The 15,864-nt window shown below is 38.4% G+C and overlaps 1 protein-coding gene across 2 annotated transcripts in view; it reads left to right on the top strand.

Moving 5' to 3' along the window:
- POLA1 (DNA polymerase alpha 1, catalytic subunit) overlaps positions 1–15,864 on the top strand; it is a 288,922-nt gene that overhangs the window by 8,324 nt on the left and 264,734 nt on the right. For both annotated transcript variants that reach the window (XM_017671042.3, XM_017671038.3), the window contains exons 5-11: positions 7,213–7,328; positions 7,731–7,793; positions 8,635–8,727; positions 9,158–9,245; positions 9,528–9,726; positions 9,812–9,987; positions 15,589–15,701. In XM_017671042.3, the coding sequence (XP_017526531.2) occupies positions 7,213–7,328; positions 7,731–7,793; positions 8,635–8,727; positions 9,158–9,245; positions 9,528–9,726; positions 9,812–9,987; positions 15,589–15,701 (848 nt within the window). The remainder of the gene's footprint in view (positions 1–7,212; positions 7,329–7,730; positions 7,794–8,634; positions 8,728–9,157; positions 9,246–9,527; positions 9,727–9,811; positions 9,988–15,588; positions 15,702–15,864) is intronic.

Consider the following 15,864-nt stretch of genomic DNA (forward strand, 5'->3'; position numbering starts at 1 on the left):
ATCTCTCATATTTATTGATCATATGGTTGTTAACAACAATAAAATTCTGTATAGAGGACTCAATACACAATCATTAATCAACCCCAAGCTTAGTTCTCAATAGTCTCCAATCTTCTGAAGCATAACGAACAAGTTCTTACATGGTGACCAAGTTCTTACATAGTGAGTAAGTTCTTACATGGTGAACAGTGCAAGGGCAGTCATCACAGAAACTTTTGGTTTTGATCACGCATCACGACACAGCTTCTTTTAAGGGAAAAGGACCTGCCTACCACAATTGTTTTTATGTATAGAATATGTTTCGATATTGAGAGAAGCGTAGTTACATAGAAAATTAAATATAAAAAGCAAAACCAGCACCAGGAAATGAAGTTTCATGTCTTTCTTAGCCAAAGAGTTTGATGTTTTATTTTGGAATTTTCAGTCCTGTGGTCATTTTACACTTGCCTCTTTTGAGGGCTGCCACAAGTGATGTCTTTTAATTCCTACTGAAATGATGTGTGTGGAATTTTAGCTCTGTGATAATAGTACAGTACAATAACACTGTTTAGAACTTAGAGTAATCAGCTTGCTTTGTTTAGTTGAGATTTAAAATGATGTGAATGAATGTGTCAGATTTCCTTAGCTATACAATCATTGGCAAAAAAATTTTTGAGTAAACAAGCCTTATTTATTTCCTGTAAAATGAGAAGGGGAAATTCTCTTCAGTACTTTTGTTTGTTCAGTTATTACCACCAAGTGGTAGATCACAGGTCAGCAAACCATGGCCCACTCAACAGCCTTTTTATTTTTAAACAGCTTTATTGAGATGTAAGTCACATACCTTACATTCACCTATTGAAAGTGTACAGTTCAATGGCATTTAACATTGTCCCAGAATTGTGCAGCCACCACCGCAATCAGTTTCACATTTTCATTACCCCAGAAGGAAATGATGCCGGTTACCATCCAGCCCTTGAGCTAAGAAGGGTTTTTACACTTTTAAAGAGAAAAGAAGATTACAAAGAACATTCTTTGCATTCAGCCTGAGAGAGGTATATGTGGTCACAAAGCCTAAATCTGTGCTGTTTGCCCTTTTTAGAAAGTCTGGACCCTAATTTGTAGATTGTTAGCATTTTGCAACATTTGTTCACCTTGGCCCTATTCTCCCTTCCCAACTACACACAAAGAACACACACACACACACTTCTGGTTTTGGTGGATCTGTTGAGAAAGTAAGTTGTAGGCTCCAGGACACATCACCTCTGCATGCTTTAGCCATGACCTCCTAAGAACTAGGACACCTGTTTCTTAGCTGCAGTGCCATTTTCATGATACTATCTAATATGTTGGCCATATTAAGATTTCTCCAGTTAGCCCAGTAATGTCTTGTATGGCCTCTTTTTAAAATGGAGAGAGCACTTTGGTTTTTGTGTCTCTTTAGTCTTCTTTCGTGTAGAACAGTACCATCCCTCTGGCCTTTTCTTGGGTCTTTCATGATGTTGACTTTTTTTATAAAAGTATTGTTGATATACAGTCTTATGTTGGTTTCAAATATACAGCACAATGGTTCAACAGTTAGCTCTGTTATTAAATCCTCACCCCCTCCAGTGTGGTTACTATCTATCAACGTAGTAAGATGTTACAGGATCATTAGATACTGATATTTTTAAAGCAACCAGGCTGGTTTTGTTAAATGTCCCACAATCTGGGATTTGCCTAATTGCTTCTTCAGGTTAACTGTTTTGACAAATATAACAATATAGATGAAGTTGAGTCTTTCCTGCTGATCAGATCATGGGCACATAAGGTCAGACTGTCCCATTATTGGTTGGATCTTTTGGTTAAGATGATGTTTGTCAGATCCCTACCTTTCTACCTTTGTAATTAATGCAAATAAGGGATCAAATTTGAGACTGTGTATACATTCCTTTTCCACACCAACTTTCCCCAGTGCTGTCAGTATCTACTAATGATTCTTTCTCTCATTAAAATTATCACTAAAATTACCACATGGATTTCAGTAAAATTGCTGTTATAATTTAGTATTGATTGTCATAATATTTCTTCTTGATGTTCAGGTTATCCCAAATTTGGTAGTGGGATTCCATTTGAGCTGACTTCTGTGTCCTTTTGACGTGACCCCATCAGTCTTCAAGCATTTCCTTGCTGTTGGGGCCAATAAGATGTTTCAGGTTCTCCTTGTGTTATTTCTGTCCCAGACCTTGAGTCAACCATTTTCTCCAAGAGTCATGGTTCTTTTTAGTGGAGAATGGTGTTCAGATCTGGGGGTTGGATATGTTCATTGCTACTGGGATGTAGTAGTTTCTAGGCCTTTTCAGTGAACAACAGCATTGGGAGATTTTATATATATCTATGTCATGATTTCCTACTGCGACATTAGATTCAAATCCAACACCACAGTTCTTTTTTTTTTATTAGAGGATCATTGATACACAATCTTTTTTTAAATTTTTTATTAAGGTATGATTCATATACACTCTTATGAAGGTTTCACATGAAAAAACAATGTGGTTACTACATTTACCCATATTATCAAGTCCCCACCCATACCCCAATGCAGTCACTGTCCATCAGTGCGCAAGTTGCCAGAGATCCACTATGTGCCTTTTCTGTGCTACACTGTTCTCCCTGTGATCCCCCACACTGTCGATACACAATCTTATGATGGTTTAAAATACACAACACAGTGGTTCAACATTTGCCTGTATTATCAAGTCCTTACCCCCTCCAGTGCAGTCACTGTTCATCAACGTAGTAAAATGCTACAGTCATTAACTGTATTCTGTATTCTCCGTGCTGTACTACCGTCCCTGTGACCAATCTATATTGTGATTGTGAATTATTGTGCCCCTTAATCCCCTTCTTCTACCACCTTCCCTAGGCCCTCCTTCTTTCTCTTTCCCAATTATTTGTGTCTACCTTCACCCCCAGTGAAAATGCTTGTCTTCTAGACTCTACACAAGAGAATGTTAGAAATTTAAGAATTATTAAATCAATATCTGTACCAGTGACCTTTCTAGGTAAAGTTTTTAATTTCTTTGCAGTTTTACTTGTTGTAGGCATATATCCTACTAAGTATGTATAGTCAGAGTATTGTATTCAGAAGGTATATGAAGAATTTTTTTTTCTGTGTGCTGTATTATCAATTTGTTACAGAGGTTCATTTGTTTTTGTTTGTATTAACATTTAAGGTTTTAAAAAATCATTTGGTTTTAATTTTAGTTTTTGTAAATTGAATATTATAAAACATTTCAATGATTTAAGAATCAAAATGATATCAAGAGAGAGACTCAGGTAAACCTTAATTCTCACCACTATGCTTTCTACTTCATTTTGACCCATCTCCATAGGTAACCATTTTAAATAGTTTCTAATTACCCCTTCTGTGTTTTCTTTTACAAAAAAATAAGTATGTGTATATTTTTTTAATGTGGCATGTTATTCATTCATTGATTTAATAGTTAAATTACAATATGTGGACCATTATCCTGGTTTCTGCCACCATGTGTAATGTAGGCACTCTCTCCAGTGGTACTGTCTGTTAGCAGTGTGGCTAATTGTGTATTCCTAGTTTTTGTGAGGTCAGGAAGAAGGGAATGAGATGAAACAATGCACTTTTTCATCTTCCCTAACTGAGGAGCCCCATGTTAGAGTTCTGACTATGTTGTGAATTGTATCAACTTGAGTGAGTCCCATCTCTTATCTGGACATCAGTTTTATCAGCTCTAAATGAGGTGGTTGCACTGGACAGGATGGTTCTTGAGGAAAGGACCGACATCGCGGTCGTGTCAGTGCCAGTTATGCCAGTAGCAAGCATAAAGGAAGTATGTAGTATTTTTTGAATAAATGGAGCTATCTGTGTTTCCATGATCATTCTTGCTACCTCTTCCCATGAATATATCAGTAAAGAGAATGACTTGGCATTCTGAGGAGAGGTAATCTTAGAAATCTTTATTTGGTTCTTTGCCACCATTTACCCCCAAGTCCTCAGTGTTCCAGTGCCCCTCATGGGGACCCCCTCACAGTGAAGTCCCCAGATCTTAGTAAGGGAAATGGATTTCTGCAGTCTACTTTAAAGACTTAGAAGAAATTGTAGAGTTTTGCCTAGAAGGAAAAGGTCAACTCTTTATGGTGTGGATCCTGGCATGTTTTCAAATAGAGATGGAAAAATATCAGCTAAGTCTCAATAAAGAAAAATCAGTGGGAAAACAAATTAAAGAGGTCAGAAAGGGAGCACGCACTTAAATGTAGAATTCTGTCTCAAACGTTAACTCTTATTTTTTCTGCTGTTTCTTTTTGTCCTTCTATCTAAATCTTACTAATGTACAATGGTGACATTAAAGCCTGATTATGAAACCTTCCTTGCTATTCAAACTTCTACTGACCTTGTTGATACTTTATATTAGGACCTCTCTTTTGTATACTAAACCTTTTGACTGTGTTTTCAAACTGCCAAATGATCTCAAGAAAAACACTCTCCTGTCTTAGATTTTCTCATACATGCCGTACAAACCTTTTCACAGTCTTAGAGGCACACGGAAAAAATGTCTTTTTTTACTGTGGTAAAATACACATAAAATCTATCATGTGACATTTAATAATTAATAGTATTTGCAACCATGACCATTATCTGTTCCAGAACATTTTTACAAAAATTTTGTTATCATTAATCTACAATTACATGAAGAACATTATGTTTACTAGGGTCTGTCCTACACCAAGTCCCCCCAACAAACCCCATTACAGTCACTGTCCATCAGCATAGTAAGATGTAGAATCACTACTTGTCTTCTCTATGTTGCACAGCCCTCCCTTTTCTCCCACCCCCCACATTATACATGGTAATCATAATACCCCCTTTCTTCTTCCCCGCCCTTATCCCTCCATGCCCTCCCATTCTCCCCAGTCTCTTTCCCTTTGGTAACTGTTAGTCCATTCTTGGGTTCTGTGATTCTGCTGCTGTTTTGTTCCTTCAGTTTTTCCTTTGTTCTTATACTCCACAGATGAGTGAAATCATTTGGTATTTGTCTTTCTTTGCTTTCTAGAACATATTTATCACTCCAAATTGAAACCCATACCCATTAAGCAGTCACTCTTCAGTCTCCCTTCCCCCAGCTCTTGGCAACAACTAATCTGCTTTCCATCTCTGTGGATTTGACTGTTTTGAATATCTCAGATAAATGGAGTGATATCTCAAATAAATGGGGTCTTCCTTTCATAGCGTCTGGCTTCTTTCGTTTAGCATAATGTTTCAATGTTAACTCATTTGGCATGTATCAGTACTTCATTCCTTTTGATGGTTGAATGATATTTCATTGCATGGATATGCCACATTTTGTTTATCCATTTATTAGTTGATGGAATTTGGGTTCTTTCCACCTTTTGGTTATTGTGAATAGTGCTTCTGTGAACATTAGTGTACAAATTTTTGTTTGAACACCTGTTTCCAATTCTTTTGGTATGTACCTGGGAATGGAATTGTGTATATGTGTGTATTTTTTATTTCTTTTTCTTTCTTACACCAAAGATTTTCTATAGATACTTTTGTACTTTGTACTACTTTTTTGCTAAAGAAGATAACCCTGAAAACCATTCCATGTTAGCATGTAGAGATCTTATTGGCTTATTTCTATATAGCTGCAGAGTGTTGTATGGATGTGTCATGGTGTATTCAAATGGTTTCCTTGAATGGACATTTAGATTTTCAATAATTTGCTATTACAAATAGTACCTCACTGAATAACTCTATGCATATGGTGTTTTCCTCAAGGAAAATTCCTAGAAGTGGGATTGCTGGCTGAGAGGGTAACTACATATGAAGTTTGATGAGCTGTTACTACAGGAGTTGTCCTATTTTACACTCCCATGAGCAATGTCTGAGTGTCTGTTTAGACCCCATCACCTTACTAACAGAGTGTATTGTCAAACTTTTGAATTTACCACTCTCATATGTGAGAAATGACATTTTAGTGTGGTTTTTTCATTTACATTTTCTTTATGCATTTCACATTTCTTTTCATTAATAGCTGTTTATGTATATTTTTATGTGAACTATATGTTTGTGTTTATTGCCCACATTCCTTTTGGACTTTTGGACTTTTTTGTATCAGGGAATTTTTTTTACCAGGGAAATTGGTCTTTTACCTGCAAAACATATTGCAGAAATTTTCTCCTGTTTTGTCTTTAAATTTGTTTCTGGTATAGTTGAATTTATCAGTCTTTTTTTCTTGCAAATGGGTTTTGAGTCATAGTTAGGCTTTACCCATACCCAGGTTACAAAGGAATTTGCCTTTTTTATTAAAGTACTTGTATAGTTTCCATTAAAAAATTTTTGATCTGTTATCTTTTTGGTGTTCATACTGGTTTACTTCTGTACAAAGGGGTAGCCAACACAACTTATTAGAAAGTTCATATTCTCCCCACTTTTATTATATGATAAATTTCCTTAAGTGTTTGGGTCTTTTTCCAGACCATTTTTGGTTTCATCTGGTCTGTCTGTTCATATGGCACTGTCACACTGTATTAACTGTTCATTCTAGGTCTTTTTGAGGTAGAGACTATTCTGGGATGAATCAGAAAGTGAGAGTAAAATTGTCTGGATTAGAAGAGTTCGTAGGTGATTTACACACGGCCAGAAGAGAAACATAGGGCACAAGTTGTTCTTTACTGAGCAAGTGTGTCTGTGCTGTTTAGTGTTGCTACCACATGCTGCATGTACCTTATACAATGGAAATTAGGATGCTACAATATTGTAACTGGTAATACTGTTTTTTCATAGTTCAGTTTTCCTGTCATTCAGTGTAAAAAGCACTAAAATGATGATCTCATGAAGGCCACTAGGCTAATCTCCTGGTTCCAGATGAGCCTGATCTTTTTATTTTGGTGGTGAAAAACAAAAAGACCCTACCTTTTTAAAAGCTTTTTATTCACATTAACAATAGCAATTAAACAGTCACACTTAATAACATATACTGATATTTAACTAGTATTTCATCAGCTTCGTAATAACATTTGGCCCAAGTTTTCCTGAATTAAGCTCATTTTAAAGATTCTTCCCTGTGTGCCTTGTATAAAATCTCATATTTTTGTATTTTGAATTCTTAATGCTTTTCTTCTCATTCTCACATCTAGAGGGCAGGGGACTAGGCTTTTAGTTTTCCATTTTGATTTTTGCCAGTGCATGTTTCTAAATAATTTATATTCCAACAGGAAAAGATGACAAGTCACGAAACAAAACCAAGAGGAATGTGAGGAAGCCTGCGGTGACTAAGCCAAACAATATCAGGTCAATGTTCATTGCTAGTGCTGGGAAGAAGACTGCAGATGTGAGTTTCATGGTTTTCTTATATTTTGTCTTTTCCTTGTCAAAGTGATTTTAATGTTTGATACAGATAATAGATTTCTCAGTGAATTTAGTTACCTCAGTGTTTAGAAGTTCAAGATAGAAAAGAAAGTTGGATTGAAAAGCTGACCTGACAGTGTTTATTTTGGTGATGAGCAGGAGGATTGTGGAATGAGGGTGAATAGAGAGGATGTGAGCCCTAGGTTGAGGAGTTATGTGTATATGCAGGTGGTTGTTAAGATCTGTGAATAGTGGTTGAGCATGCAGAGTGAGGACTGACGAGGCGAGGACCGACTGGTTGGGTTCTTCCTTTCATAGACATGTGGTCTGGGTGAAAATGTGAAGTGCAGGGCTTTCTCACACTACCTTCTTTTCTTATTTCCAGAAGGCTGTAGACTTGTCCAAGGATGATCTGCTAGATGACATTCTACAAGACCTGAACACTGAGGTAAGTGAATCTCCAGTTGTCAAATATGCAGGGGACATAGGCTGAAGAAACAATTCGGTAATTATACAAAACACCATTGCTAGAATCAGAAACGAAAGATTCAAAAACAACACAACCAACGAAAACACCCATAAAGCAAAATTTTAAAAAAACCTTCAAACTGGCTTCTTCTCATCATGTTAGGTCAGTTTCCAGCTGTTGTAAGCCGTGCGATTGTGTAGATGGGGCTTCGTGGGGGTGTGTTTGAGGTAGTGAGCATACACATACGAGTCACTTCTGGGAATGCACACTGCTTGGTGTTCTCTTGCTGCAGTGCATGTTTCCAAAATAGATTGAAGCTTGTCAGTCTGCACAATCAGGCGTGAGATATTCTCTTGTATTCTGAATGGGGTGAAGGAAGAGCCGGTGAGGTGTCCCTGAGGGAACTCAGATGGGCTCAGCTGCACTGGGATTTTGCAATATGGGTCTTTCACGTAAAGACTAAACTCACTGAGAGGTGTGCTTCTTTCTAAATGACTCTTCATTAAAATGCCTAACACCAACACCATATAGTGCTAGCTTGATGATTTTTAAATGTAATGTTCTGAAAGTGTAAGGAAAAAGTATGTTATGTTTTAGAAAAAAATTGGTGAGGGGTGGTTGCAGTATCTATTCTGGTTGTCTAGTGAGTCTGTGGTATTGTTGCCATAGTAACTGGTACATGAACATAGATCTCTAGGGGGTGCAGGAAAGGGGAAAAAATGCTTTGCTCCTTGGGCTTTAATGGGGGAAGAAACGTACTTTTTCTGTCTTGTGGTAAACCATGCATGGCAGTGAATGTCAGCCTTACTCCTCTTTCTAGGCACCCCAAGTAACTCCACCACCTGTAATGATACTGAAGAAGAAAGGGCCCATTGGAGCTACTCTGAATCCTTTCTCTGTGCACACCCCCAAGGTAAAGTCTGTGGAAGTACCTTCAGTCTTGATTTATATTATTGCTTAAAACTTACTTTGTTGCTTTTTTGTGTGAGGGAAGTGCCTTTAAATTTGTTCCTGATTTTTGTTTTAAATTAGGACTCACATTTCATTCTGTAGTTCAATGTATTTCAAAAATAGCATGTGCCTGCTTTTTCTTACAGTAAATTTTATAGTAACTGGTATGTGTTTATTACAGTTATTACAACTGCTAAATTCAATGATTTTCCTCCTGGAAACAAGTATTTTTTTGTCAACCTAGGTAACAGTAAAATAATTAAAGCTGTTGCATTACTAGTATGTAAAATCATTTTATAAATGGGAACTGTCATTATCTCTGGTTAGAGTAGGACAGTTGGGTATTTTCAGTATGTAGGTCTAACTGATTAAATATTTAAAAATGTTTACAGGCAGTTCCTTCAGGAAAAGCTGCTTCCTCTGTCTCAAGGAAGGAGCCTCCATCAATTCCTGTTCCTATTAAACATGTTGAATTTGCTGGTAAGTCTGCTGTCAGGCGTTAAGTGTAGGGGTTGTGGAGCAGTTGCAAAGTGCTGTCAATGGAGGCCCCTTGAAGTAGGAAGTGGAGACAATTTTGAAGGTATTGTGAAGTTTAAGTGCAAAAGATTTGAATTCACAGCAGTAAAAGTTAAAAACACCCGCTTTAGAGATCGAAGAGAAATGCAAATAAAGCATGGGAAAATGGGTAGGCTGCCTTTGCTGGGGAAGCCTTTGTGCTCCATGGCAGCAGTACATGATGGGAATGTGTGATAATGCTTGCAGGAGAGCCAGTGGCCGCTTTGCGTACAGATGACGATGAGTCTGGGGCAATGGATTTTGAAGATGGTGACTTTGATGAGCCCATGGAAACTGAGGAGGTGGCTGTGGAGCCTGTGGTGGCCAAGACTGGGGATGAAGAGAGTGAGCCAGTAGAGGGTGTGAAATACGAGGCAGATTGTGGGACTGGGACCGCATCCTACTTGTAAGAGCATTTTATGACTTTTCTGTCAAATAACCCTGCAATTATTCTGGATTTTGAAAGGTTTTTGAAAATGTGATTTCTGCAGAGGAAGTTTTCTCCCAGAAGTCTCTTGGGACATTGATCAGGAAGATGGCAGTACTTTCTCAGCTCAGGAAGTTCAGGTGGATTCCAGTCATCTCCCCCTGGTAAAAGGAGCAGATGAAGAACAAGTGTTTCAGTTTTATTGGCTGGATGCTTATGAAGATCAGTACAGCCAGCCAGGTAACCACACATATGCTAACTGTGTATCTAATACAGAATAGCACCTTTCCCTTAAATGCTTTAGTGATTCTAATTGGTACAGGTTCTGCCCTCACATACAGGCGTAGTAAGAGAGCAATGCTCATTCATTGTAAAATGCATGAGCACCCAGATGGAAAGGAGCTGCAGTGTGAATGATCCTTAAAGGTGATTTTTCTAAAAACCAGTTATATATGGTTTTGGAATGTGTGCTTGTTGTTCATCTTAGATGCATCTGAAGTTACAGTTAGGCACTTTACTTTAAATGGAATCAATCATTACTTTGTTCTTTTACTCAGTAAATTGACTATCTGTTGTGCCAGTCACTGAAAGGGGGTGAACAAGCTGGACAGATTCCCTGTCCTGAAGGAGAGTCCATTCCAGTGGGGTGAGAGTGGGTGGGGGGAAGTAGGTGCTAGATACAGTAAGTTGATAAATGGTGTAAAAGCAGGCAATTGGGGATGGCTAGGGAAGGACTGTCTGAGGAGATCACCATTGGGCTGAGACTGAAGGCACAGTGCAGAGCTGAGCAAAGAGTATTTCACCCTGAGGAACCAGCATGCACAGAGCCCTGGCGAGAGAAAGGAAGAGATCTGTGTGGTTGTAGCACAGTAATTAAGTGATGAGATTGGTAGAAAATGAAGTTGGAGATAACAGCAAAGGCTAAATAATGAAGGACCTTGAAAGCCATATTAAGAAGTTAAGATCTTATTCTAGGAGCAGTGGAAAGGTGGCAGGGATTTTAAATGGCCAGGGGTGGGGGAGGGTGGGGGGTGGAACATGGTCATATGGTGGGTTTTCTTTTTAAGAGGAACCCTTTGGTTTGTGCGAGAATAGCTCTGTGGGTGTGTGTGGGTGTGGGTGGTGGGGCTGGAATAATGGGGTTGTGGGGAAGTGTGGAAGCCCTGGGGATCAGTCCAGAGCATGTGTGCTAGTTGCTTGGACTAGTGGTGGCTGTAGAGAAGGAGAGAAATTAATGCATTTAACATGTCTTTTGACATGAACTTGATGGATTGATGTCCATCAACAAGGGTTGACAGAAAGGAAGAATCAAGGGTGATTCCCAGGTCCTTCTAATGAGCTGATACTGTGAATTGTGACTCAGAAAGCCAGGAGGCGCTCCAGTTTTCTTCTGTGCTCCTTTGAGGCCTTCTCAGCACGGCTGGGCATGACAAATTCTACTGGATTAATATAGAATACAGTATGCATCCTTAACCAGAGTTGCCTTTATTCAGGTCTGTTTCTGGATTTGAGGGTATGTGTAAACTATTTTTTAAAGTGATTTCTTCAATGCTGCATCTGGTAAAAATAGAGGGAGTATTTAGATGTCAGTAAAGCAAGTGAATGAGTAAGAAGAGTCAGTATTAACTGTCAGCACTTGAAGGCCAGTGCCTTAGAGACACTCAGGCACTGACTTTTTTAATTGAAGTAGAGTTGACATAACATAATAATTTCAGGTGTACAGCATAATTGACATTTATATACATTATGAAATTCTCACTGTGATAAGTAGTTACCACCTGTCTATTGACTATATCCCTATGCTTGTACCTTTCATCCCCATGACTTATTTTACAACTGGAAGTTTGTACCTCTAGATCCCCTTCACCTACTTCGTTCATTCTCCCCCCACTCCCTGGCAGCCACCAGTTTATTGTCTATATTTATGAGTCTCTTTCTGGGTTTTTGTTGTATTTGTTCATTTGTTTTGTTTTTTAGATTCCACATATAAGTGAAATCATATGGTATTTGTCTTTGTCTTATTTTACTTAGCATAGTATCGTCTAGGTCCATCCATATTGTCACACATGGCAAGATTTCATTCTTTTTAATGGCCAAGTAGTACTCCATTCTGTGCATATACCACATCTTCTTTATCCATTCATCTGTTGATAGACACTTAGATTGCTTCCATATCTTGGCTATTATAAATAAAGCTGTAATACACAAAGGTTGCATATATCTTTTTGAGTGTTTTTGTTTTTGTCTTTCTGGGTAAATTCCCAGAACTGGAGTTACTGATTTGTATGGTGCTTCTGTTTTAAATTTTTCGAGGACCCTCCATACCGCTTTCCACAGTGGCTACACCAGTTTACATTCCCACCAGTAGTGCATGAGGGTTCTCTTTTCTCCACATCCTCACCAACACTTGTTGTTTCTTATCTTGTTGATACTAGCCATTCTTGCTGGTGTGAGTGATACTTCATTGTGGTTTTGATTCAGGCATTGACTTTGGTTGGAAAGACTTTAATGATCTCTCAGAGGAGAGGCAGAAGCATTACTATTCTTCACCTTATCAAATATGTAGGATCTCTTGCAGAGACACTTGAGTAGCAAACTGCCATTGTTAGTTTCTTAGGTAAAGAGACAAGCAATCTTAGAAATGGTGCCTTGCTATTTGAGCTAGGGCAAGACTCTCTCACTTCTTTGACTACAACATAAAGTCCACATTCCTTAGCAAGACTTCTGATGCCTGCCATGTATGACTTTTGTGCCCTAGAAATAGTTCCCTGTATGTACTTACTGTTCTTTATGCCCTTTGCTCATTGAGTTTGTCTGTCTGGAATGCTCTCCCCTGGCTCTGCCTGGATGTGATCCCCTGGAAGTTTCCCTAGTCCTCCAGCTGGCCTTAGAGCCAGCCTGTGACCCCATCCTACCCTTTGCAGTGTAGCATTTGTCGTCTTATTTTGGTAAGATCTGATTCTGTGTTTTTCTTTTTCCAGAGTCTTTTAGTTCTGGGGAGGCTGGAACCTTTTATTTCCAGCTTTCAGTATGATGCCAGGTGCATAGTAGGTGTTTAATAATTGTCCATTGAAATAAACTGTGTAGTGATCAACAGTCCTGTAGAAGCCCGTGAAAGAGAGTCAGAGTTGCATTTGCTGCTATTGCTGAGTTTTCCTCTTGAAGCCTTGTGGCAGTGTGGGGTAAGATTGGGTGATGCCAAAGTGGATAATCTTGTGCCCCCCACCCCTGCCCATTAATCTGCATAGAAAACAACGATTGCCAGTGTCAACTTCCAAGGATCAGGACCTTAAGAAACAACAACTGTCTTTCTTTGCTGTGTGAAAAAGAGTTTATGATTTTCACCTTTTGTTTACTGGTTGTTATTTAAAAACAGCATTATGTTCTGCAGGAGAAGGTCCAGAGCTGCACTGTTGACTAACGTAGTCACTGACAAATAAATGTAGCTCTTTAAATTTAGATTTAAATTAATTAAAATGAAATAAAATTTTAAATGCAGCTTTTCAGCCTTTAGCCACATTTCAAGTGCTCAGTAGCCATATGTGGCTAGTAGCTTCCAGATCCATGGATGGCAGTGATACAAAACAATTCCATCATCACAGAAATTTCTCTTGACTAGTACTGGTCTGTAGTAATAGGTGTTGGAGGTTAAGACTGAGGTATTGAAGCAGAGCTATATTTGCAAAGCATCCAATTAATGGTATGTATTGTTGAATTCCTGGGACTAGCCATAGTCATGGATAGACCTTTTCAACTACTATTGGGAAACAGTTTGCAATTCAAAGAGGTACCAGTGTGTTATTGGTCTTTCTTCCAAATGCTAAGATAAAAGGAAATGTCTAGTGTTGGAGAAGACCTCAGAGATCATCTAGTCTAGTTACTTATAGAGGAGGAAGCTGAGGTTCCAAAAGACAGAGGGGTTGGCTCTTCCATGACAGGGTTCTGGGCTTCTTACCCTCAGTCCACTCTGCTGTGCTGTGGTACTTCTCGAGTTTTGTCCTCTCTGATTGATGCCAACAGGTTAAATAAGATGGCTTTTAAAAAAATCGTTTAATCTTATAGGGTTGAACAGTTTCCTCATGATAGCAGGTAATGATCATTGAGCCTTGGTGAAATCAATGCAGCCAATAAAAACGAAGTACTCCCAAAGACCCTGTTATTGTTTCTCACTTTCTTACAGATTCTCAGTCAGTCAGTTGTTGCTGAATGCTCCCTAATTATGAAAAGAATCTTACTCTTTGCATATGGGAAGATATCCTGTCTTCATTATGACTTTTTCAAGGTTGAATAATCCTGACTGCACCTGGTTTCAGCTAATAACTTTGAGGGGAATGTAATCTTTGTTTACCATGATCTTTTTGTGGCAAATGAGGCATAAACAGTGTCAAATGTGTTGCATGAAGTGTGATATTAGTTTGACTGTAAAATGAGCTATTTGAATCTTTGAATCCAATATTAGGGTCTTTATTTTTCTTTGCATGGAATTTTGTTTTTTCGTCTCTAACATATGAGGATGACTTTTAATTTTCTGAGCTACTGTGATTTTTTTCTTTTTTAATCATCCCCACAGTCCTCCCTTCTCTCTCCCCCATTACCCTCACCTCCTTCCTCCCAGCTGAAAATCATACAATTCTTGTAAGAATTTTAATCATCTGCAGAAATGAAAATTCTTAGATGGCCCTATTTCTACTAGGAGTGACAAAAGGAAGCGCTGATGAGCTATCTTGTGAAACTGGAATAATTGGCCTTGTGAACATTAGCCTTTGCACGTGCCAGAATTTTCTTAGTGTGTCAGACAAGTGGCTGTGTTGAGTAGAGATGTTGATTGCTGCTGTCTAATTATTCACAGAGCCCTGGTTTTTGAACAGTGACCATCTCTTAAATTGACTATCCAATCTCTTGAGTCTTGATGTCCAGCTTTCATGAATAATGAAAAGCTTGTTTTTACTTTGTAATGTCCATTATATAGGAGTCTCAAAAGGAATATGTCTGCTTATTTGGTTACTAGACCATTTGTTAAGCTGAAATACAAGAGAAAGAAATATTATAAATGCCATGTAGCTAGATGTTGTAAGTGGTCTGTGAGGTAGAAAGGGTGAAATAGGAGATGATAGTTCAACCCTACTATGAGGTGTTTATTATTATATGAAATAAGATAGATGAATTATATTTTACCCAAATATAATTTTACATATAGAAAAACAGTGATGTACCATAGATAGTTATCCTTCCATATGCGAGTTCATTTTTATCAGTAAGTACAAGTACGAAAAAGGAATTTGGTATTTTCAGAGTTCTCACAGGAGGTGTAAGTGTGAAATTTGTTTCTCTTAATCAGGGTAATCCTGGTTCTAGGAAAATGTGTGTTTTTTCCTAGGCTGACCTAGGATGTCTCCCTATTTTTGAGATGTGTCTGCATTCACCTGAGATGTCTCCCTAATTTCCTAGGGATGTCTTCACTGAAGAAAGTTCCCCAAGCAGTTCCCCAAGTCTGTCTATTAAGGCCTGGGAGGTCTCCCTCATAACTGAGCTTTGTCTCCACTTACTTGACATGTCTCCCTAATTCTAGGGAAAATGTTTATACCAAGTTAGAGACGTTCCTGTACCCTGTTCTCCCAGTGGTCACAGGTTTTACCCGTTGTGGTATGGTATTGTCGTGTGGTGTAAGTTCTGAGTCTAAGCTGGTCTTCAGGAGTGGGCAACAGATACAAGTTTATTGTAAAAATTACTTAATCATGAAGATATAAGCGTATGGATACACTCAGTGAGCCTTTGTATTGCCTCTTTAAAGTGACGTGATTGAAATGTTTCTTTTCTTATGGTTTTCCCTTATTCTTTTAGGTGTGATATTTCTGTTTGGCAAAGTTTGGATTGAATCTGCCAAAATCCATGTGAGCTGTTGTGTCATGGTAAAAAACATCGAGCGAACACTCTACTTCCTTCCCCGTGAAATGGTAAATGTTAGTGATTAGTTTGTGATGCCAAGTACATTTTGTGTTCTATCACCGACCCTTTTCTTCATCAGGACTGTGAATTAGCCACAACCTTGATGTTTCTATCTTGCTGCCTGCCTAGTGACCACTGATTGTCAGCAGTTCCATTAGGGGTTGGGAAGAA

The sequence above is a fragment of the Manis javanica genome, chromosome X (genome assembly GCF_040802235.1).
Source record: "Manis javanica isolate MJ-LG chromosome X, MJ_LKY, whole genome shotgun sequence".
NCBI classification, from domain to species: Eukaryota; Metazoa; Chordata; class Mammalia; order Pholidota; family Manidae; genus Manis; species Manis javanica.